Source organism: Polyodon spathula, chromosome 12, assembly GCF_017654505.1.
Source record: "Polyodon spathula isolate WHYD16114869_AA chromosome 12, ASM1765450v1, whole genome shotgun sequence".
In the NCBI taxonomy this organism is placed as follows: Eukaryota; Metazoa; Chordata; class Actinopteri; order Acipenseriformes; family Polyodontidae; genus Polyodon; species Polyodon spathula.
In genome coordinates, this window is record NC_054545.1 from 43,468,564 (window position 1) to 43,492,384 (window position 23,821).

Genomic DNA, 23,821 nt, shown 5'->3' on the forward strand with positions numbered 1-23,821 from the left:
TGGAGAACAGCCACTGCAGTCTCCTTTATTTATTTATTTATTTTTATTTATTGTGCCCACTTTTTTTCTGTTTTCCTCCTGATTTTAGTGGTGCCTACTGAAGGGTTAAATTCTTATTATTCCTAATATTCTTAAACTCTCATGTCATTCTCAAACTTTATACCCTACAACTTTGCTGTTGGCATATGAACGGCCTTCAATGAATCTTTCTATGCTGTTCTCAGCAGCATGGGGCCTCTGTCTTTCTGTATGTCTTGGTCTCTTGCAGGTGGCGTCTCTCCCACTGGAAGGATAAGATGTAGGAAGGATACCAGCAAGGATAAGGTGTTCCTCCCTTCCTGGTGTAACGCTTGTTTCTCAAGGTACAAGGACACTGATGGCATGGGGAGGCTACTAAGGCTGGCTTCTTAGTAGATGGAAGAATTCTAGACCTGAACAACTCGGACTTTTGTCTATCACCTGTCACTGTCTTGCTGTTTTGCCCCTGGGAGGAGCACCATTGTAACTTGTAGTTTATTGGCTTGTGTGCTCATGTTGTCTTGCTGCTAGAACCTATCCAGGGGCTCAGGAACTCCCTCCTGTCACTTCACTCCTCCTGTGGGGTCTTGTACAAATGCTTCTGTCTTCTGCTTTTTCTTCAGTCTATTGAGCCTAGCAAGCAGCCATAGCCTTCTTACTGCAGTGTGTAATAAAGACCCATCTGCTTGAATAAACCGAAAGACCATCTCTGAGTTTTATTCCTTGTCCTAATTCTCTGTATACCAGTCTGTCAGCCGAGCTTGCTCCTGGCAGTCTGAGGAGCTTGGTGCCCTTTCTGCCAGGGTTAGTAACAGGGTCTGAGCGGTCTGCTTGTTAACTGTTTCAGTTCTTTTATTGACAAAATAGATTGTTCTGGATGACCGACAAAAATGTTGGTTTGTTTTATTAAAGGTATTTTGTAATTTCATTTTGTATTTTCCAAATAAGGCCAAAAAACAAAGAAGACTGCACAGCGATCTGATCAAGCATTCAAAAGCCTAAAAGGTATTGATAATGTCGACCCAGGGGCTTTTTCGACCTGAAAAAAGAAACAAGGACCAGAGGTCACAAATGGAGATTAGACAAAGAGGCATTCAGAACCGAAAATAGGAGGCACTTTTACACAGAGAATAGGTTCTGGAACCAACTCCCCAGTAATGTTGTTGAAGCTGACACCCTGGGATCCTTCAAGAAGCTGCTGGATGAGATTCTGGGATCAATAAGCTACTAACAACCAAACAAGCAAGATAGGCCGAATGGCCTCCTCTCGTTTGTAAACTTTTTTTATGTTTATGTACAATTTTACTTTGTATTGAAAATACAGTGTGTTTCCAAAGTAGTTTGTATTTTGATACTTTCTTTTTTGGGGTATTTTGTATTTTGTTTTGCACTGGCCAGTCTGGGTGAATCTGTCCTCTAGTGAGTGGGTGTGGAGATTCTGAGCTGGACAGAGAGGGTCCAGTTGATTCGCTCTGGTCAATCAGTCTCAGCGAAGATTCATGACAGGGCACCAGCGTTGGCATGGTGCGCCCCAGCCCAGTGTTGGTTTTGGTCGTTGAAGGGTTGCAGTTGTTCCGAGCCGGCGCACCACCGGCCCTCTGAAGGTCAGCGTGGTTGGTTCGGACGATGAAGGGCAGCACGCACCACTCGCTCTCCGTCTGGCCACAGCTGCAACAGGGCTGCTCCAGTCCCCTCGTTGCTGGCGTCTGTGTCAAGCGGGACAGCAGCACAGATGCTTGGGTCAGCACCTCTTGCAGGCTCTCAAAGGTGGACTGGCGAGCTTCTGTCCAGACGAACAGGTCTTCTTTCTGTAGCAACTAGGTGGAGACAAGCGGCAATGAAGCGATAGACGAAGCAGGCGGTAGTACGAGGCGAGAACAAGGAACCATCGTAGCTGGCGGTGATCTGCTGGGACAGGCCAGTCCCGGACAGCGCTGATCTCAACGGGAAGGTGACCTCGCTGAACCAAGTGGCACTTGTCTTGTCCGGATGGAGCTTCAAGCCGGCCGCCTCCAGCTGTTACAGCTCCTCGCACAGGCAGTATCAGTTCCTCGAAGGTCAGGGCTTGTACCAGCAGAGCAGGCAGCATTGCAGCGGAGAAGGCAGTCTTTGGCTGAGCTCCACCGCACATTTATCTAGTTTAGACAGTATGAAAAATAAGGAACTGACTGAGACGAGAAGGCATTCAAATAGTTTTTCAATTTTATTTAAAAAAAAAACCAAACATTTTTAAACAATTCCACTTCATCAATTCTTTTTCACATACAAGCAGCTGCTGTTTTTAAATACCACTATAAACACTGAAGATTTTTTTTCTTCTAATTCAAACTTTTAAATAATAAAAAATAACAGCCACGTCGTGCTTATATTTACAACCTTGTTTTCTGAAAGCTATTTACAGAAGTGATCACATTTACACCCTTTTTTTTTTTTTTTTTTAAATCTCTCTGTCGTGGTAAAGTAAGGATGATGAGAATGGCACCCTGAGTTATTAACGCAACAAACAGTGCACAGGGCGAGGAAACAGCATTGCACCAATACTTACTGTACATTAAAAACAATGCCTCAAAATAGACTAAGCCAGCTACTGTACACCTGTATGCAACAGAAACAGGCTTGGGGACAAAGAGACCCATTAAGTGTGTGCTGTGTACTCAAGTATTAGCTAAAGACTCCCCCTACACCTTTTCACTGCAGATTTACCTTTACAAGACATCACACACTATTTTATAAGTCCTGCTCTATATTTGAAACCCATTGCAAAGTTCAGAATTTAGCATTACAGCAGCTAAAATGGTCAATACACACACACAGATAACCTAAGAATCTGGTTCTACATTTCAAAAACCAACGCACATGGATATTTCTGGAGATGAGTCATGAAGCGACACTATGTAAAGATTTGTTACAATGTCTGTTCAAAATCATTTAAAACAGGGCCTTCTGTTATAAGAATTGATGAAGGAGGGTGGGTTGCAGAATACCAAGGCGTGTATGAGATGTGTGCAGTCTGAGCTGGTCAGCAGGTCGGAAAATAAAAACAGCTGTACTAAAGCAACACCAGTCGTTTTCTAACCAAAATCTTTTCACATGTAGTGCAGTATTCATCATATATTGTCCATTTTGTACAGGAATACCTTCCATAAGTAAGATTTTTTTTGTTTTGTTTTTTTACTGGCACCAAGGCAGCAGATAAAGCCCAATAAAACAAACATTTATCTTTCTCCTGCCCTTATTAAACTAAGAGCAGCAGTCTTGTTTGTGGCAGGAAACTCTGTTCTGATAATGAGAATGTGACTGCACATATCACTTCTATACAGAAAGCAAAGTGTCTGCTGAGTAAAATTTGCAGTGAGGAAGAGAAAGAGAGAAGAAGCCACATGAGAACGGTACAACAGGAAGTGTCCCATTTAAAAGAACAATTCAACTTGGAAATCCAGGATAACATTTTGTCATTTTGAAAAATGTAAAATTGAAATAAATCCGGTAAAGTAGGGGTATTAAAATAGGCTTGTTTTTTCTTCCTTCTGTTTGTCTTCTGCAAATGCATATTAATCTTCATCCGAGATTCGAAAAAGAAGGAAGCACAAACAGAAGATCGTCTATATATATATATCGTATATATATATATGGAATATAAATTTATATATATATATATATATATATATAATCAAACCCACACCTAATGCTATTTTTAGTTTCTCCTGTGCCATTCACGTTAATATTAAGACTGAACACATCAGGGTTTATTAATTGGAAGAAGAGTGGAGGCGAGAGGGAGAGAGCTGGCAGAATACTGCATTCACTTCCAAACACTGAAAACAACGCTATAAAAGCTTTTGTTCATTTTCTTAATATATTTTAAACGACTTATTTATGTTTTTTTTGCAGTCTCTTCTGCAAAGTTCTTTGAGTTTTCCCCCTCTGGCTGAACAGCGCGAGGGGGGCGATCGGCTGAAGAAAGCCTCTTCCTCACTTGCGGCAGGTCCAGTGCGGGGTCTGCTGCTTCTGCATTTTGATCCGACAGCGGCTTCGCTCATCCAGCCAGTGAAGCTCGAAGTTCCTGGAGGGAGGCAGAGAGGGAAAGCATGGTGGAGAGGGCAGTCCCAATTCCAAGTCAGGGGTCAGGTCCCAATGACTTTTTCAATTCCAAAAATCCCCCCCCAACTCCACCCTCCCCCTCCATTCCAAATCCCTTGAAGGGATCTGAATTTCTGCTTTAGGAGACAGAATTGTTGCGATGGTTCGACTGCTTTTGTTTGAAGCCAGTTCACAGCAGTGATTTCAATGTATTTGTTGCCACTGCGCAAAACTAATTTTAAAAGAGAATACTGCCCAATTGCAATTCTGATGCAATGATGTCTTCGAATTGATTAAAAGGAAATTGGGAAATGATTTTAAAAAAGGAACTGGAAATGAAAAAGAAGTGGAAGTGACTGAGCCACTCCCAGATACATTACAATTTATTATCTCTCTTTAAAATAAAAATCAAATCATACACACTACTGCTGGCCCTGATTTGAAGCAAATTCAACAAAGAGCAACACCAGCAGGAAAGAACCTGTATGCACCGGATGGGTTATTCTGGCCTCTGCTTTTTTGTTGTTGTTTTAAAGCCGTTGTCATTTTGTATCTCCAAAGTTAACTTAAAAATATGAACAGCTTTTAAGTTAAACAAGGTGATAAAGCAAAACACTTTCATCCAACTAACCATACATACAGCCACACATGGTACTAAGACTCCGACTCCACGCCCGTTTCTCCCATTCCAGGTTTTACCACAAGCTTGATCAGCCCCAGTGTGTCTAGATAACAAGCTCAGGTGTGTCTCAAACTCCTACTAAAACCAGGAATGGCTCAACCTGCTGTGCAATGGGAGTCTTCACGCCACCCCCCTGTTACAACACACATTTACAAATATTGAAAAGAAACTTAATACATTTTATGACAATCCCTTCACTGAAAAAGTCAAAATGTCTGTCATCGAACTTAGGAAGTTTCTTTTAGTATTTTATTTTATTTATTTACCCTAGTGGAGTTGTGGATAGCACAGCTGCAGCAGACAGTAAAATAAATATCTATAAAACAAATAAGGGCGTTGGTGTTTTTGTACTTGCATTTTGAAGGCTGCCCTTTCTGCAGAACTCCCATTAGCTCTTCTGCTGCCCCGGGATACCATCTTGAAATATATAAACATTGAAACGCTTCTATAGTGCCTTCCACAAAACCTCCAGGACTTCTTAATCTTAGTTAGCGATCCCCTCATAATGACACTCGACCCAGTTTGTTTAACCCTTTCACTCCTGGCAGGACCTCACGGGACTGGTAGAGTCAAGAGATAACTCAGAAGTGCAACACGTACCAGTGACAACATGCAGGTAAGAAATAAGATCAGCTGCACTGTTACACAAGCGAGTACAAACATGTTTGATGTCAAAGGTACCTCAACTGTAATTACACAAGTTATTTTTCATTTAATTTCACAAAACAGAGCAATGGAGGGGAGCGGGCACGACTTACTGTTGCGTGAGTTTTGGTAAGGGCCGTCCGAACGCTACGACAGGCAGGAAAGGGGTGATCATCAGGGACTCCACTGGGGAAAGGGACAAACGGGAAAATGAACAAACGCAGCTTAAATCAGAGAGGGTAAAAAAGGAATACTTAATATCGTGTGCCTACACCACACCATCACATCCGATCTACAAACTCATATGTGGGGCCCTCACACACACACACACACAATTACAAACTGGTTTACATTTATAACGTTTGCACTCCATCCCCCTTGCACACGTTTTATTTGCCTTCTATTCTAGCTCCCATTTTCCCCATTCCCTTTATCCTTGACTTTCCCTGGCTTACGCTACTTCCCGACTCTCCTCTTAACTCCCCTCACATCCCATCCCACTCCCCCTCATACCCTCGTCAGTCTCTGGGTAGAAGGAGGACACCTCTGGTTCAGACTCCTGGATGCCTTTCTTCTTGTACATGCGCTGCTGCAGCCGCTGAAACATGCGTTGCTCCCTGATGCGCTGGATATCCCACCTGCACACACACACACACACAGCGATCAGGGGCCATTCGACAAAGCTCACAGAATCAAAACTGTACAATTACCCACACCAAGCCCTCATTTGTAGTGGCAATCCTGCAATGACAACCTCCGACATGTGGTTCGATACAATCCAGGGCAGTTTCCCTGGTGAAATGACTCTGCTGTAGTCGTGGTTCGCACGGGACTAAAAAGACACAGAGGTCTGCCAGGGTGTCCTCAGCTCGCAGCGCACCAGTGACCCCTGTGGTCTGGCCGGGCGCACACACTTCGGAGGACAGCGTGTGTTTGTCTTCGCCGCTCCCGAGTCAGCGCAGGGGTGTTAACAGTGAGCTGAACCTAAAATAATTGGCTATTTGAAATTGGTTAGAAAACAGGGTAAAAATCAATTGGCGACTACTAAATTTAAAAAAATAAAAAAATATATTCTGAGAATTTTTAGTCCTGTGCGAAACTGGGCTTTACACCCTGGTTGGGTACAGACTGATGAGACCAGATGTTCTCAGTTTTATGCAAAAAAACAAACCTTTTTCTCCTCTTTTCATCCAGCTCCAACTTCGCGTGACGCTTCAAAAAGACGCCGTCATCCAAATTCTACAAGAAAAAAAAAAAAGACACCGAATTATTTATTTTTTCAACGTTGTTTTCCGATACACAGAAACACTGCGCACGTCGAAAACAGTACTTATTAAAATAAGCAGATGTTTTTTATCCAAAGTGATTTAGAGAGACTAGGGGGTGAACCCTGCATCACAACTGCTGCTGCAGGGTCACTTCCAAAAGAAGCCCGTCTTACCTCTATGAAATCAGGGGGAGTCGCCTCCTTCAAGGGTTTTATAGAGTGCTCTCTCCACGAAGGGACTGGGCAGAGACCAGAAAAAAACAATTAAAAACAAGGTGACATTTTTCTGAAAATCCACGTCTAAGGCAGGAGAATGGCTATGAGAAGCAACAGTGTGAGGAAAACAGGAAAATAAATCAATACGTTAAAAAAAAAAGTTTAAGCAAATTGTTAATTTTTTTTTTAATTAATTTTTTAAGTCACCCCAGGCACATCTACTTGCTAGGTACAATAGGTATAAAACATGTAGTTTTAGAAGAAACCGTCTTTGCAAAAACAGATGTGCATGTAATTATTTTCATTTAATAAACTGGGCAAGCTGAAAATGAAAATAATGTTTGTTAGAATATGCAAACACACACAGCTGGGACACACCCACACATTATTTATATATTTCTATATATTATATAAATAAAACCTGTGTGTGGGAGGGGTTGCATGCAATATGTACTATTTCTCTGCTATCCCCTCTCTCACAGCCAGGAAGGAGGGACTCACTGGCTACACTCTCCTCTTTCTTGCTGGCGGTCCTGCGCTGTGGGGAAGGGGGCGGCTGCTGCCAACGGCAAAGGTACATCTCCGTGGTGGACATGAAGGGCAGCTCCTCCGCCTCTGTGCCCGAGCTGCGGGACTCCTCCTGGGGCTGCGGGCTCACGGGGCTCCCCTTGAGCGCTGTGGGGGAGTCTCCCAGTACCCTCCCAGCCGCGGACACCTTCTCAGGGGTCTCCTTGCTGCGCAGCTCCCACTGGAAAGGGGCCCCCCCGGGCTCGGACTCCTTCAGCGGGGAGAACTTGGGGGTCTTGCCCCTGGCTTTCGTGAACTCCGACGTCAGCTTCTTGACCGGGGTCTTTGTGTTCCAGAAACCGTACTTCCTGCGGGATTGAAGTACAGCGAGGTCAGTGACACGCAACCCCCCTCAAAAGCAGTTTCAACCATTGCCGGGTGTTACTACAGTGAAAAAACCACAAGCATGGGGGCATCTTATTAAACTCGTAGTTAAAAAAACAAAACAGGAATGGGTCAAACTGCTATGCAATGGGAGTCTTATTTCCATCCCTTCAAATTAGGAAAACTGTACTTATTATTAAAATAAGTAGACGCTTTCTATCCAAAGTGAGTCTAAGGGGTAAACCCTGCATCACAACTGCTGCTGCAGTCACTTCCAATAGGACCACGGTCTGACTAACAAAATGTGCGACATATGACAATGGGGTAATAGAAGGGGAGTGCTGTGTTCGATTGCTGCCAGAGCTGTGTTGTACAGAACACCAGGGGAGCGCCTGCCTGCCTGCTGTACCGCTTGTGCCCCTTCCCCCCGCGTCCGAAGTGCATGGGCTTGGGGAGCTGCGAGGTCACCGCCCCTCCCTCCTGAGGCTCCTCCCTCTCGCTGTGCTCCGACTCCGCCCACAGTCCCTCCAGCTCCAGGGGCTGGGACAGTTTCTGCCGCTCCTTGCTGTTTTCTTTCTTCACCAGCTGCATCCTCCTCTCCATCCGCTCCATACGAGCCAGCAGCTGCCAGGGAAACAAGAAACATGTTTAAAAAACAAACAAAAAAAAACACATTAAGCTGGAAGCAGCTCTGCTGCACCCAGTCCAGGGCTTCCGAGCGCCCCTAGTTTAGCTACAGGGATGAAATAAGACTCCCACTGCATAGCAGTTTGATCCACTCCTGGTTTCATTATGGGTTTAAGAAGACACACCTGAGCTCACTAGTGATTCACTGCGACTAACCAAGCACATTAAAACCTGGAATGGGTAAATCCTGAACTTCACTACTGAAACGAGGGAATTTGGGTGCACTGAACTACTACATCTGAACTGATGGCACTTCTATAAGAGAGCACAGGACATGCATGAGGAATAACAAAAACATAAATAAAAAAACACATTAGAAAAAAATATATATAAACCAGAACGTGACTCGGCAACAACAATAAATAAACACTTTTCTACAAGAGGTTGCAAGCAGGATTGGGGTCAATTCCTGTTTCAGTTCCTTCCCCAAATCCAACTGCTTTGAAAGAATTGGAACCGACAGTTTTATGACAGAATAACTGTTGTGCTTGTTCAGCTTTCATTTTAAGCCAATTTCACCGACTCACAAAACAGTGACTTCAATCAGAGTCATTTGCTGCTGCAGCGAGCAGCTCATTTTAGCAGAGTACTGCCAACAGCACTTGTGATCACCGGTGTGTTGGAATTAACTCAAAGGGAATGGGAATTGGATATTGTTTTTTTTTATATAAAGAAATTGGAACTGAGAAACACCCCATGGCTGTAAATCAACACCCACACACGTGTTTCCATGAGAAAAAACTAAAAGTCTCTTTAATCTCAGTACAGCCTAGATCTGTCTGCAATAGCCAAGAATGCTCCATCATAGCTTAAATGCAATCGAATGACAAAAGACAGCCCTTTCACCTCAGCCTTCACAATGGGCTGGTGTGCGCTTCAAATCCCGCTGGAGTGCAGCAGCCGCAGGCTCCCACACATGCAGGCCCCGACTGCCGGTTCATACAGAGGCTCAGGGACTCAGACAAGGTTTCAGACTTTGAAATGAAAGTAAGACTCCTATTGCATTGCAGTTTTCACCCGTTGCAGGATTTACTATGTGCTTGATAGCCAGTGTGTATAGCTAACAAGCTCAGGTGTGTCTTATTAAACTCACAGTAAAAGCTGGAACGGATCAAACTGCTGTGCAACAGGAGTCTTATTTCCAGCCCCGTAGAGTTATAGCAGTGAAGGAGATCACCATTATATATATATAAACACACACACTGGGATAAAAGCCAAGTCGTTTATAGCAGCTTGTTTACAGCGCTGCTGTTTCCATCCGGCTGAAGAAGGGCTTGCAGTCCGAAACGTCCCGACATGATTGATTTTTTTTATCATCATTTTTTCACAGTTGTGTCCCTACATTAACTTTTTGGTTGGTTCTCTTGTGACAACTGAAAAATTACTAAGCTGACTATATTAGACCGATTCTGTCTCGGCTGGAAATGTAGGGGCTGCCGTGGTCTATGGTTTGCCAGACCCACTAAACGGTCATCTGCACTGTACAAAACAAAGTGTCCCATTACAGACGCTATTAGCAACTCTGAGGGGCTATCCCACTAGAGAGTCACTGCTCAGCACTACCCATATACCAGTATAGTTCACAATGTACAAGAATGCCCAGAAACGCCTTTAAAGACGTGTGATGTCTTGCGATTAATTACGATTCATCTAATAAACGTTATCAAAGCTTTAAAGCGATCCTGCCACATCACCGTTATTATTACCACCACGCTATCAGCTTCACAAACCCATGTTTTCGTGGGCAAGGTTCACTTAACTGTGACACCACGATAAACTGGACGCCAGTGCCATCAGCCCTGCCAACTGTATTGAAAAACAGTTGTTAAAACTGAAAAAAATAAGCTTTCCATGGGAGTGCCTGGAGCTTGCATAGTGAACAGGTGCAGTTTAGCCCCTTGTTAGCGTTATACGCGGATGTGTCTTTAGATTACCCCTTGCGTACCGTTTCCCTCTGGGATTTCAGCTCGTCGATCTCCTTGTCTTTCCCCTGCAGCTGCTGCTGCTGCTGCTCGATCAGGCCCAGTTGCAGCAGCAGGATCTGCCGGAGGCAGGTCGCTTGGCTCTGGTTTCTCTTCACGTTTTTCCACTTGCTTTCCATGTTCAGCTCCAGAGACCCCGCTCTGCCCGCCGCCGCCGCCGCCGCCGCTGATTCGGTGCCCCCGGGCTCTCTCGAGCTGTTATTAGCGCAAGCTGTGTTAACCGGGGACCCCGCAACCGTCTTAATGTTACTGCCAGTCTGTCCCGTTATGAATACATTTTTGTTCTTGACCTGAACGCCACCCCCTCCCGTCTGTTTGTTATTATGAATCCCCTCCAAGCTCGTCCGGTTTTCCTCCTGCCCGAGACCCAGGCACACCCCTTGCGCTTTGTTCGGCCCGGCAGCACCCCCGGGGGTACGGCTGCGGGTTTTGTTGTTATTGGCGTTGTTCTCTTTCAGCTTGCGGTTCTTGCTGTTGTGGATGTTGCCCAACACGGCGGGCAAACCGCCACCGTGTCCCTTTTCCAGGACCAACTCGCCCGGTTCCCGCTTGATGTCGATGGCGGGAGTAACTGGGCAGCCCCCGCTTTGCGCCTTTTCAAAGTCGGGCTTCTCCGGGTTCAAATCTCTCTCTGGTTTGAACACCGTGGATCTCATAGTCATGATTTACACCCCTCCTCACCACCCCCCGTTTCCAGGAGTCTGCGTGGGTTTTTATTTATGTCCGTGGAAAAGTTTTTTTTTTTTTTTTTTTCCCCCCCGAAAGCCTTCGTCCTAGAAGAGAAAAGAAAATCTAATCAAACCAAAACAGCAACCACACACCGACACGGGCGACATTTTATCGAGAGAAAAAACACAACGCACGCCAGGTCTCACTCGAAACACAGACCCCCGTCCCGTGTGGGGTTCACCTGTTCATCTACCCGCTCTGTGCTCTTCACAACCCCGCTGAAGCACAACCCGTCCGAGGAAGGGTGAAGAAGCCTCCATTTCGCGTCTCCGAGAAACAAACACCTTTGAAAAAAAAAAAAACACGACCGTTTATAATATAAAAACGACACTGTCAACTACTTTAATAAACACGACCACATGGGAAAGGTCTCGGCCACTTACCTGTGTACCTGACTCTTAAAAAATTAAATGAAAACACGATCTCTCTGCGGGGTTTGTGTTTAGTTTTTTATAAAAAAAATTCCAGGATTTCAGTCACTACTGCGACTGTTCCTCCATTTTAGATCTGGCCAAGGTGAGAGTAAACAATACCAGTTATTATTTATTTAACCCTCTACGAGTCTACACCTCCTGAGCATGTCAAGTTCGTATTGTGTATTCCTTGTCCTATTTTGGCTGTCCGTGCCCTAGACAGCCCGTTATTTGGGTGTTTCGCCGCCGGTCCCCCTCTCCCCATTTCTCGAAGTGTTTCAGCTACAGCCCTGCGCCAGCGTGCCTCTCACGACGCATGCGCAGCTCTGCGCGTTATTTATATTTCAGATCGTATTTGTCCGTTTTTGTTAAAGGGGATGAGGCAGGTGGAGTGTGTCGACTAAAAAATGTTCAGTATGTGCAGCAAAGTGAGGATATTGGGTATTAATTTCCGCTGCACATGAAGTGACCCTATGCAGCGGGACCTATGAAGGTACTATAGAGTTTCTATAAACTCCAATTCCACACGTCAAGCTGGTGCAGTACACTTTCCTGACCGCTAGCGGGGGCCACAGGCTCATTTCAAAACAGATGTCTGAAGTTTCTGTGTGCTGTACTGTAGTGAGAATTTTCTTTTATGAATTACCTTTGCTTTTTTTTTTTTTTTTTACCACGCTCCCATTGTGATTTATTACATGTTTTGCTGCAGAGTAACTTCCAATAGGACCCCTCGTTGGTTTCACGTCTGTCAGCGAGTGATCCGCGGGTTGAATCGGGAATGTCCGGTTAACGAGCCCCGCTCTGTGTCTGAGTGTTTGTGCGTGGCTGTGTGTTTGCAGTGTAACTGCACAGTAACGACTTGTACCCGTGCAATGGTTTGCAATGTGCACGGTGATGCTATCGACAGTCTTGCTAAATGCTGTCACAATGTTTCGCAAACCGTACTGTGTTGGGCGGACAGGACTAATGTCACTGATATCGGTGGCTGTTATGTAGCTTATTGTGAAAACCGTCCATACTTTACCCTTGCAGTTATTATTTTTGTTATTAATATTTTAATGATCTGGAATTATAACCAATTAAATAGCTAGCTAAATAGATAGATATATAGATAGACAGATAAGACACGAATCAATGTAAACGAAGAAATTGACTGTCGAAATTGGTTATAATTCAATTGGAATTTAAAATGCAATAAAATAATCATTAGTACATTTGCATTGTGTCGCTTTAAAAAAAATGCCGAGACCTTGCTAGATCTGAACATTGCTTTTAATTATAGACTCAAGAGCCGTACCTTCCCAGCTCCCGCGCCTCTTGTTGGGGAGTGCTGAGGAACCCCAGTCCTCTCCTCCGCGGTCCTGCCTGGGTATCACAGGAACCTCTGCGCACAGCCATGTGCGTTTTGTTTTCATTCACGGATTTACTGCCTTCCCATTGGACGCGCCGAACCGCCCTCCTCATTATAATATTGACAATTTTCAACGGCCCAGTGCCCCGCCGGCTGATTGGTCAGTTAGGCGGAAAGGGGGCGGGTGGTGGTCCACTATGAAAGGCGCTATATAAAGTAAGGATTGAATATTTATATGCGCTTGACAACCACACTCTAAACAGACGTGCAAATCATATCAAGCGATTTTATTTATTTATTGAAAACAACAACGTCTGATATTATTGGTGTATTTACAGCAATGTCTTTTTCGAATCCACCTGTCTGCTGAAAACTTCAACTTGGTTCCGCCCTCGCAATGACGCCAGAGGCTGCCCTCTAATGTAATTTTGCTGTAATTTTTGGTGCAGAAAAACAAGTATGTCCCACTCTTGGATTTAACTGCCACCCCAGCATTGTCCAGCCCCTTAACAACCAATACACACTCCTGATTCGCTGGTACAGTACTCCCCTGACCTTCCAACTCCCACCTAGTAGACTCTTGTACCTGTCACAGAAGTAGCTTAGCCACAGACGCTGCTACATAGAGGTAGGCTACCAGATTACAGAAAATAAGCAACAGTTTGATTCCCATGCCCGTGCTCATCTGCTCTCTCTCTCTCTCATAGGGGTTTCTCCAGCAGAATATCCAGTACAGGAAGTGCCTGAAGGAGAGCTGCTCCACCGTGAGGATCAACCGCTGCCTGCACTGCCACGTCAAGTGCCTGAGTGTGGGCATGGCCCGGGCCGGTGAGAAGCCCCAATAATGCACCAGAACAATGCTAGCGGCCACCGGCTGTGCCACAGTAACCACACAGGCCTCAGCCAGGAAGCACAGAGCTGTGCTGGCCCCATGCGGCCGCAGACACTCCCTCCTCCCCCTCTACTCCACTTATTTTTTTCCAGTCTCACAAGCCAGTGTTTTTTTTATATGCAGAAGTTTGTATGTTGCCAGACAGGGAAAAAAAAGCGTTTGGTACAAGAAACTGAATCTAGTTACATAAAAAAAAGCAGCTTACCTCATTTAAAAAAAAATGCACACACACAAGCTGAGACTGCAGCTATTGGGAGACGTATATAAAAATACACAGAAAAATACTTTATTATTTCAGCAAAAACGTTTACAAGAGGAGGGCAGTTTCGAGGGGGCTGGAAGAGACACTCAGACATCAGGAGAGGAACTGAGAAACTCCAACCAGTCCTGGAGAGAGGGGTTCAGCTGTGGAGGCTGGAGAGAGAGAGAGAGAGAGAGAGGAGAGAGAGAGAGAGAATGAATCAATTACTGGAACACCAAACATGGATACAACATTTTTTGAAGTTAATCATATTGACGAAGACCATTTCCTGTTTTATCCTGCTACCACACTATAAAATTAACTTCTTTCTTTCCTGTGCGGCAGATATCAGACACCAAGACCCCGCCCCCTCGGGGATAGAGTGCCACAAGCAGGAGGGATCAGCGCCCTTTTCTATCCCGCCTTGCTAGAGAAGGAGCACTGTGTCTCACAGTACATAACCCAATCAGTAATGGATAACATTTCATAAAGGGACTGCTATGAAGCTGGCGTCTCATTGCCATCGCTAGAGTCCAGGTACAGCAGAACCTCAGTTACAAACACCTTGGGACTGGAGGCTGCCGTTGGCAAGCCTGATATGCCTGTAATTCTGAAGTGAGGGTTGAACGGCTGTAATATAATGTGCACACCTGCTTGCTACACCCTCACCCTGGACTGTAACACAAGGACACGGCATAGCCACACAATGCTCGTATTGTAATGGACCCAAAGTCTTTAAACAGCTCTGTGAACGGAAAAAGGCTCAGTTTAAGCAAACCATTGAAATGGTGTCATTCAGCCTCCTTTGGCTTGAAGAAAAAACTGAACAAAAAAAGAAACTAAAAAGCTCCCAGTAAAATTGCACTTGATTTGAATCCAGTGTCTTATTTGTGGATGCCCAATATCAGTAGAACTGCCTGCTTTTATCTTGAGGCAGGCCTGATTTCCATAAATAACTTAATTTCATTGCCTCAGCCGGCAACACATTTGCTTCTTGAGTCTCAATATTGATGTTTTTCACTTTCAGAAAAAATGGGGGCAATTACTTCAAAAACCAGACCTGTAATATCGCGATACTCGACACATCTCGTTCACTTCATGACTAATGTGATACTGAAAAAGTCATCCTTAGTCTGGGGTAAATAGCGGTCTCTAAAATCTAATGATGCTGCTGTCCTCTGCTGGTCCAGAGTGGTACTTCTCCTAGTGGTGCCAGCTTTACACCCAGAACAACAACAACGAGGGATGGAAATGACTCCTGTTGCAGAGCAGTTTCACACATTCTAGGTTTTAATACAAGCTTGATTAGATAAACTCAGGTGTATCTCATTAAACTCACAGTAAAATGCAACGCGAGTCTTATTTCCAGCGCTGTAATAATAATAATAATAATAATAATAATAATATTATACAAGAAGCAGCTGCAGGTCATTAAGACTCACTATGAAACTGCATCTAATTGTACGCTGTGCTGAACTGCATAAATAGCACCAGATTAGTGTTGAGTTACACAGGGTGGAGAGGGGAGGCTCACCCTGAGTGAAGCCGGGTCGACAGGCTGTGCCCTGCCCTGCACCGAGACCAGCTGGATTTGCCAACGAGAGGGGAACCACTCCCCCAAGGACAGGGTGCAGACCACAGAGCTGGACTTCAGAAACAACAGCCTCCTATCTGCGGCTTGCCAGTCGATAGCAAACCTAGAGGAGAGGAGAGATGGAGAGAGCCAATTGCGTGACTTGTGAGAATCCAGAAATGACATGAAAAATACATCTTTAATATAATCTTCAGCCCCTATTTCCACCTCAGCTTCCTGAACACACACCCCAGCCCCTTCCAGCCTCTCCAACATCTACCTCCTCACCCACCAGCCCCCCTCACCTGCCCTGCAGCCGCTGTATGTCAGATAGCAGGCTGGCCTGGCTGCTGTAACAGTGCAGTGCCTCCAGGATCACGCTCTTCATGTCCTCCAGCGGCTCCCGCAGCAGCATGGCCTCACACAGCCCCGCCCCTGCGCTGCTCATCTGCAGAGAACATTTCAGAAAAGTTTATTTTAGAGTTACTTACTGCTGTACCCACGAGTGGGTTACCCATTGCTCTGCCCGCAAGTGGTTGAAAACTAGCTTGTATCTACACAGCTATACTAATATTAACATATATATTTTAATCATATCATTAAATAGGAAGAATAAAGCAGCAGCTATTTTTAAAAAGTACATCATTTCCATACAAATGTATTTTACTTAGCTGTATTATATTAATTTATAATATATATATAAATATATATATATATATATATATATATATATATATATATATATATATATATATATATATATATATATATAACACACACACACACACACACACACATATTGTGTATATATATATATATATACATATATATATATATATATATATATACATATATACACATACACATATATATATATATACACACATACATATATATATATATATATAAATAAAATAAACACAATATATATATTTTCATGACTAGCCTGTAGAGCGAGTGCCTGCATGTTTAGTCTGTAGCCCTGGTGTCTGGCTGTCCCCTATGTGTCCCCTCTCTATTTCTACCTGCACGTGCAGCGTCTCGTCCCCTCTCCAGTGCAGGCTCATGTGCAGTGGTTCTGTGTGCGAGGAGGTGAGGAGCTGCACAGTGATGCCGTCCTCGCTCAGGGACAGGATCCTCACTCCCTGCAGCTCCAGAGTCCTGGAACAACAGAGCCATGACAACATGCACAACAGCAGCACTGACGCCGATATTAATAATAAATACAGATGATAATAATAACGATACTACTAATAAGAGCTGTAAAAGGGTTAAAAATGGCAAATACAAACAAAAAAGATTACAAAAACATTTAAACAGTATTTTATTAAAAACTGCTATGCAGCGGGAGCCTTTATCTCCATCCCTGCTGTATTATTGATAAGATATTAACAATGAGCCCAGAGAGCGACTGCATTTAAATGAACTGTACTTCAGTTTAATAAGACCCCTTGCACAGCAGTTTGACCTATTCCTGATTTTCCTATGAGTTTAATAAGACACACCTGAGCTTGTTACCTACAGTGCTGTGTAAAAGTCTGAGACATGTTGCATTTTTCTACTCTGATGCATTGTGAGCAGAGCCACGATTCCATCGCGAGCACAAAAAATCACGACAAAACCCCAAATTTTCATTTTTAAGTAGAGTATCGGGGAAAAAGCAAGTTACTGTTTCAAGTTTGTTCACTGCTCAGACAAAACTGGGGAAGGTTGAGACCTGGCTAGATTTCAGCTGACAGAAGCACTGATAAAAGCAGATATCCCGCTGGAAAAGGTAGATCATCCTAGCTTTAAAATATATATGGAGCAAAACATGAAAACCATGGGAGTCATACCATCGACTGACTGGTTGAGGAAACAGCACATTTTTCAAATAGTTCGTTAAAAACAATACGTTGAACGTTGTTCTTTCTTTTATTTTTTTAACCATTGAGTTTTTAGCAGAGCATTAGAACAGTTAGGTAAGTACTACACTTATCGATTTAAATATGAACACACTAGTTATCTTTGTATTCTTTCATATTTTCATATGCATTTATGGCTGTGTCATTTTGATGGTATCAGTGTGCACATAATGTTTAATGCTGCCTTGTTTATTTTTTTCCTCTGTCCTGCTCTTTTACGTTCTGTACACTTGGCATTTATTTATTTTATAACATTTTATTTCTACAGTTTTCAACACTAAAATTTGAGTTTGGTAGTAAAAAATGTGCTTTAAGAGAAACGCGATAAAATTGGGGCCCCGATTATAAGCATCAGCAATGTACTCAAAGCCTCCGCTAGTGTTTTCTACTATTATAAAAACCCTGACCTGCATAAAGAAGGAAACACATTGAGTGAAATCGCTCGCATCACTCAATTTTCAAGGTGTGGTATCTGAACCACAATCAAGTACAGAGAAACATCAACTGTAATTGACAAACCCAATTGAAACTGCTGTGCAAGAGGAGTCTCATTTCCATCCTGGACTCAGCGCTCACCTGTTGAGCTCCCTGGTGTCCTGGACAACCTGCCTCTGCATGTCCTGCACTTCCTGTGCGAGCTGCAGGACGCTCTCCTCACAGCGCTGCAGGTTCCTCCTGCCCTGCTCCACTGCAGCCTCCAGCTCCTCCCTCCGCTGCAGAAAATACTGCACCCTGTCCTGCGACACCAGACAACAACAAATACAAATAAACAAACGAATGCATATATTTAACACTAGCCGATAATAATAATCATCTTTCATTTAAATATAGCGTCTTTCACGACGCAGTGTCCAAAGGTGCTGCACAATCAAAATGTCCAAAACACCAATTCATTTAGAAACATTGGAAATTTAATACAATGATGCAATAACCTCAGAGAGACGTGGCACCGGGTCCGAGGATCAGCACACCTTCTATTAGCTACAGCCACTTTAACAGAGACGCTAAAAACCTTCCAACTAAACATGAATGAAAACAAAATGCCCAACCTTGTCCTGCTGCTGCTTTGCTATTTGACTTTGCTGGTTTTCTTCAAACTTCGCTTTCTTTAAAAGAAAAAAAAAACAACACAGAAATTAAGTGTTAAAAAAGAAAGAGTTGGTGAACCTCTCACCCCACCATCACTTATAAAATGTTCCCAGAGTAACAGCACAGTGTAATAAAGCACAGTGACAGCATGGTAAAGCATAGGGAAGCATTGTAAAGCACAGAGAGATATGGTAAAGCATAAAGAAGCATTGTAAAGCACAGAGAGGTACGGTAAAGCATAGGGAAGCATTGTAAAACACAGAGAGGTATGGTAAAGCATAGGGAAGCATTGTAAAGCACAGAGAGGTATGGTAAAACATAGGCAAACATTGTAAAGCATATAGAGGTCTGGTAAAGCATAGGGAAGCATTGTAAAGCACAGAGAGGTCTGGTAAAGCATAGGGAAGCATTGTAAAGAACAGTGAGGTATGGTAAAGCACATGAATAAACATGTCAAACTACGGTAAATGCACAGTAAAAGTGCAAAAATACCACACAAAAACACTGTGGTACACTTTTACAACGGATCCCCTCCTAAGGGCGGCAGGCAGCAGTGTGGAGGCTGCACTGGGATGTGTACCTTCAGCTCCAGTTTGTGCAGCAGCTCCTCGAGGGCTCGCCTGGCCTCCTGCAGTTGCCTCCCCTTCTCCAGAGCCACAGCGATCTGGGCCTCGTTCTGCAGCCTCTCCTCTTGGAACTGACATTTCAAACCCTTCCACATCTCGTGCATCTCCTTCTCACTTGCACCTTTACAAAAAAATAAATATAGCAACGTGCGATTTTAGATGTCCACAGAGCAATTCTTGAATGAAGAACAGGTGTGTGTGTTACAGGTGGTTGAGAAATGCATGCTATCCTTACCTCTTTTTTTTTTGGTGGTTTAACTGAACAGTTTGTCATTAAGATTGTTTTGTCTTATTATGTTATGTACAAAGTGCATCGTACCGTGACACCCTTAGTAATGCCCAATTGACACAGTGCCCAAGCAGCTAACCCTAACCCTAGTAATGCCCAATTGACACAGTGCCCAAGCAGCTGTTCCTTCACTCTGAATGTAAACCAGCCCGATCGACACGAGCGACCCTCGTCTGTGGGGAGCTCAACCCCAATAATCGGTCTGTGCAACACAAAGGAAAGTGATCATCTGAAAACAGCTGTTTTAAGGTTGAAGCGTACTTTCTTTCCCACACATTGCAGGGGTGGAAACAGGACTCCACCCCTGCATCGCACTTGCCATAGAGTCAGAACATGCATGGGGGTGTCCTGTGTTTATTACCCCCAGACAGAATAAGATTAAGAGTGGGTGCTTACGGAAGTCTTGGGGGTCTTGGTCCAGGTTTTGGGGGTCCATGGTTTCAAGCACAGACAGGAGGGAGTCCAGCACATGCAGCTGACGGCACAGCAGCTTGTTCTTCCTGCAGCTGTCCTGATGAGAGAGCGCAGCATTCATATTATACAGCCGGGGGGCCAAACTCCGGTCCTGGAGGGGGCCGCAGTGTCTTCCGACTTTCGTTCCGCCCCGAGCTCTCAATTACTGAACTGGTCTACTTATTTGATGAATTGCACAAATGTAACACACTTCTCCAGGCCTCAAAACAATGTAGCTTGAATTAAGGTCCTTTTTTTTGGTTTTTAAATCCTCAACTGTAAAATACCTAGAAAAAATTTAACATGTCTAAGTGAACTAACGGTTACATCAATTAAGTTAGTTGAGGGCGGAAGTTGGAATGAAAACCATACGACCCTGCGGCCCTAAAGGACTGGAATCTGATAGCCGTGTTTATTCAGTGATGGAAATGAGACTCCTGTTACACAGCAGTCTGATCCATTCCTGGTTTTACTACGAGTTTAATAACACACCTGAGTTTGTTACCAAGACACACTGTGGCTGACCAAGCTCGTAGTAAAACCTGTACTGGGCGAAACTGCTGGGCGAAAAGTCTTGTTGCTTATCACTCTCCGGTTGTAATTTACACATTGGTTTCCCCTGCAAGATATATTTTTGATAAAGTAATTTATAAATTCTGTTTATAAAGCATAGTCGTTTATTTATTTATTTATTTTTTGTAATATTTAATGCTGCGTTTGCTTATGAATATACGGATATTTGTTCCAGGGATAAAAGATCATCTACTCACCACGAAGTATCCCAACAGAACCTCGACTTTGTCATGTTTATCCGGCACAGTGTGCAGAGAGACCGCCGCGCTGTCACACAGCTCCAGCAAGCTGCAGCAGAAAACAATGAGCTCGCTTTTAAAAACATGCTAGCGGCAGCGTAGCACAAACACTAACAACTGCCCTGGGATACTTCACACTTAACTCAGTTACACAAATCGAAATGCTGGCAGATTTCTCATGCTTAATTAAAGAATGCACATTTTAAAGAAATTAGAAAGATAATAATAATAATATAATAATAATACTACTACTACTACTACTAATAAATCCAGGAAATATATAATCCGGAAACGTTCTTGAATATATCGAGATAATAAAGGTTTACAGTGACAAATCTGGCAGAAGTTTGTAATGATTACTTTTTGTTTGATATGCGAGTTAAGTGTAACGTTCCCGAGCAGTGAATTTAAAACAGTAAGATGTTTTACTGTCACTCAAAGGCTGCTGATTTCTGCGCAAAGCAAGCTCTTAAAATACAAAACTGTTCAATTTCAGCGCCAATAAAATCTAACCAGTCTCGCCGCCGCCGGCCCTGGCTTTCTACCGCAGTCTTGAATAGCGGCACATCACTTTGGCATTAAAAGAAAAGGCGGCTGTCAGCATTTATTCTTGTTATGGACAATATTCGTTATCTTTTTATATATGTGGAACTTTTTAAACGCTTTTTGCCTTGGTAAAATATTCAACATCATTATTTTCGATAATGACAGCGGCACACGACATCGTCTTCCAACTTCGAAAACCTCCCCTCCCCTAAATATTATTAACACTTAAAAATATATATATCTTCGTCCCAACTAACATGACATGTCTATATGTATATTCATGGTGATTAAAGTTGCAATTGTTATTGTAGACTTACATTCTCACAGACTCGTCAGCTGTCGCCATCTTTCCGAGAGAATAAGATTTTCAAAAACAACCGGCCAACGCGTCATATTCTTCTCGGCTTCCCATTGGGTAAACTTTGAGGTCGGTTGAAGAAGCCTAGCCAATCACAGGGCAAAAGGACGACGGTCGTCTTGAAAAGCACGCTGGAATTCGGGCGCCATCTTGTGTGTGGCAAGTGAAGCGCTGACCTGCGTTGCTTCGTCAGATCCACGCATTCTTTTGAGTTTATATTCAGTTTAACCCCAAACAGGTTCTTCAATAGGGGCGCCATGCCGAGACTCGCCTTCATGTGCTGTTTGCAGTCATTTGGGTGTTTTGCACTGCAGTTACTCGGTTATCTGGCTATTCTTTGTGTGTTAAGTAGCTTTGACCCTAGTGCAGGAGCTCTACAGCTGTGTCTAATAGTTTAACATCACCTAGAATTTTAGAACTGACATAATTTAAAAAAATCATCATGTATCATGTAATCAAAGGAACTGCAAAATGCCATGGTAGATATCTACCGGAAGGCATAATAGCAGCACAGTATTTCGTGTTGATTTTAAAATATCACGTTTTTCAATTTAGTTGTTTTTTTTTTAGTTTTTTTTGTTATGTATCTGGAAAACTACAAATCGTAATTCAATATGTTAACAACACATTTTTCGTCTGGTTTCTTTCGACTTTACGAAGCAAAACCAGTTAATTATATAGGGTGATGCCACATTGTGTATTTGCTATAGCCACCGGCATGTGTAATCCAGGCTAGATCTAAAAGGAAGAGCCAGTGAGGGCGACCTAGTGCACAGCTGGGTCTTGCCAGCGGATCGCAGGGAAACGTGACACTTGCTCTCGTCTACTGGATGCTAATGACTCTTAATGCTATAAAGACACTGGCAGATCTAGCCTGGGTTACAGATCTCTATGGCAAGAAACTGGAACTGTGAAGCAACTCCTGAACTGAGATCACCGTAACAACCCTGACGAGAAATAAACACACACATACACACACACTCAGTATTTGAGTAATTGCAACATTAACCACTCAGGATAAGTAAGAAATAATTTAATAACACCCACTCTGTAATATATTGTGTGAACACACACAAGCAAACAGAGGTACACACACACACACACACACACACACACTGAAGTCCACCAGAGGTCACATTTGGAAAAACAGTAGTAACCTTTTTGTGTCATGTTTATTTCCGTTTCAACTTATGGTGTCCCAAAAAGAAAATTGTGTCACCTATATATATATGATATATATATATTATATAGATATATATATTATATCTAATATATATATATATATACTACTTGCGAAAGCTTTATTTTTTAAGTTCTTTTATTAACACATTGTTTTTTATGCGTTGTTTACAAAGAGTTAAGAAGTATTGCTGTAAAACTAAAACAAAACAGGTTCAAGAAAGAAAGAAGCACGCATGGCGTGCCCCTGCACTCCATCAGATTCCTTTTATTAACATGCTGATTGAACCATTCTTTACCAGGCTGGTTCCGCTGTTTACAGAGAAAGACACCTCCTAATGCAACCATCAAACAGCAATTACAAGCCAATGTCAACGCTGTAAAAGCAATACAAAGAGTGAGAATTCGAGGTTAAAATGCAAGAACCGAATGAGGCTACTACATGAAATTATGAAATAAAACCGACCACTTTTCTCTTGTTTCTTTAATTTTTTTACCTTTTCTAGTTATGGGGGGAGGGGGTGGGGAGCACAAATCATCTTTGGAAGAAGTTAAAAGTATTTGTACACTTTTTTTTTTTTAAATGCCACTAATGGATTTTTTTTTTTACTTTTTAATTAGTAAGCTATTGTTATTGCTATTTTTTTTGCTAGTATATCTTAAGAGGTAGATCAACAAAAACATTCTAATGGTTAAACAAACAAAATAATTAAAAAAAACACAAAACAAATAAAAAAAACCCCAGCACAAGTCGTGCGCCCCGGATTCGAAGTGCGAGGCGGGTCTGTGCGCTACCTGGACAGAGTTTTTGGGAGGGAGGAGTTGGATAATTGTTTTGCCGTCTGATGTCTGCAGTGAATGTAACCATCGCGACCGCATTAACAGGACGTGGCGCTTC

At 43.2% G+C, this 23,821-nt stretch overlaps 2 protein-coding genes across 7 annotated transcripts; both read right to left on the minus strand.

The window, feature by feature from the left end:
• Positions 1-1,344: 1,344 nt before the first annotated feature.
• LOC121324233 (male-specific lethal 1 homolog) lies at positions 1,345-11,932 on the minus strand. Of its 6 annotated transcripts, XM_041265891.1 has the most exons (12): positions 11,581-11,932; positions 11,332-11,481; positions 10,432-11,241; positions 8,200-8,423; positions 7,410-7,783; positions 6,867-6,931; positions 6,597-6,664; positions 5,939-6,063; positions 5,539-5,611; positions 5,132-5,197; positions 3,995-4,081; positions 1,345-2,153 (listed from the first exon to the last, which is right to left on the minus strand). In XM_041265891.1, the coding sequence occupies exons 3-12, from the start codon at positions 11,128-11,130 to the stop codon at positions 2,150-2,152; spliced, it is 1,785 nt and encodes a 594-aa protein (XP_041121825.1). In that variant the 5' UTR covers positions 11,131-11,241; positions 11,332-11,481; positions 11,581-11,932; the 3' UTR covers positions 1,345-2,149. The 6 variants fall into 6 exon arrangements, with proteins under 6 accessions (XP_041121825.1, XP_041121827.1, XP_041121828.1 ...); XM_041265893.1 differs by lacking the exon at positions 1,345-2,153 and having other exon boundaries at positions 3,659-4,081; positions 11,379-11,481; XM_041265894.1 differs by lacking the exon at positions 1,345-2,153 and having other exon boundaries at positions 3,659-4,081; positions 8,209-8,423; positions 11,581-11,931.
• Positions 11,933-14,117: 2,185 nt separating this feature from the next.
• si:dkey-225f5.4 lies at positions 14,118-21,783 on the minus strand. Its single transcript, XM_041266798.1, has 10 exons — positions 21,704-21,783; positions 20,799-20,889; positions 19,972-20,086; positions 19,241-19,407; positions 18,621-18,677; positions 18,148-18,308; positions 16,693-16,828; positions 15,973-16,115; positions 15,629-15,791; positions 14,118-14,267 (listed from the first exon to the last, which is right to left on the minus strand). The coding sequence occupies exons 1-10, from the start codon at positions 21,730-21,732 to the stop codon at positions 14,202-14,204; spliced, it is 1,128 nt and encodes a 375-aa protein (XP_041122732.1). The 5' UTR covers positions 21,733-21,783; the 3' UTR covers positions 14,118-14,201.
• Between the last annotated feature and the right edge of the window lie 2,038 nt (positions 21,784-23,821).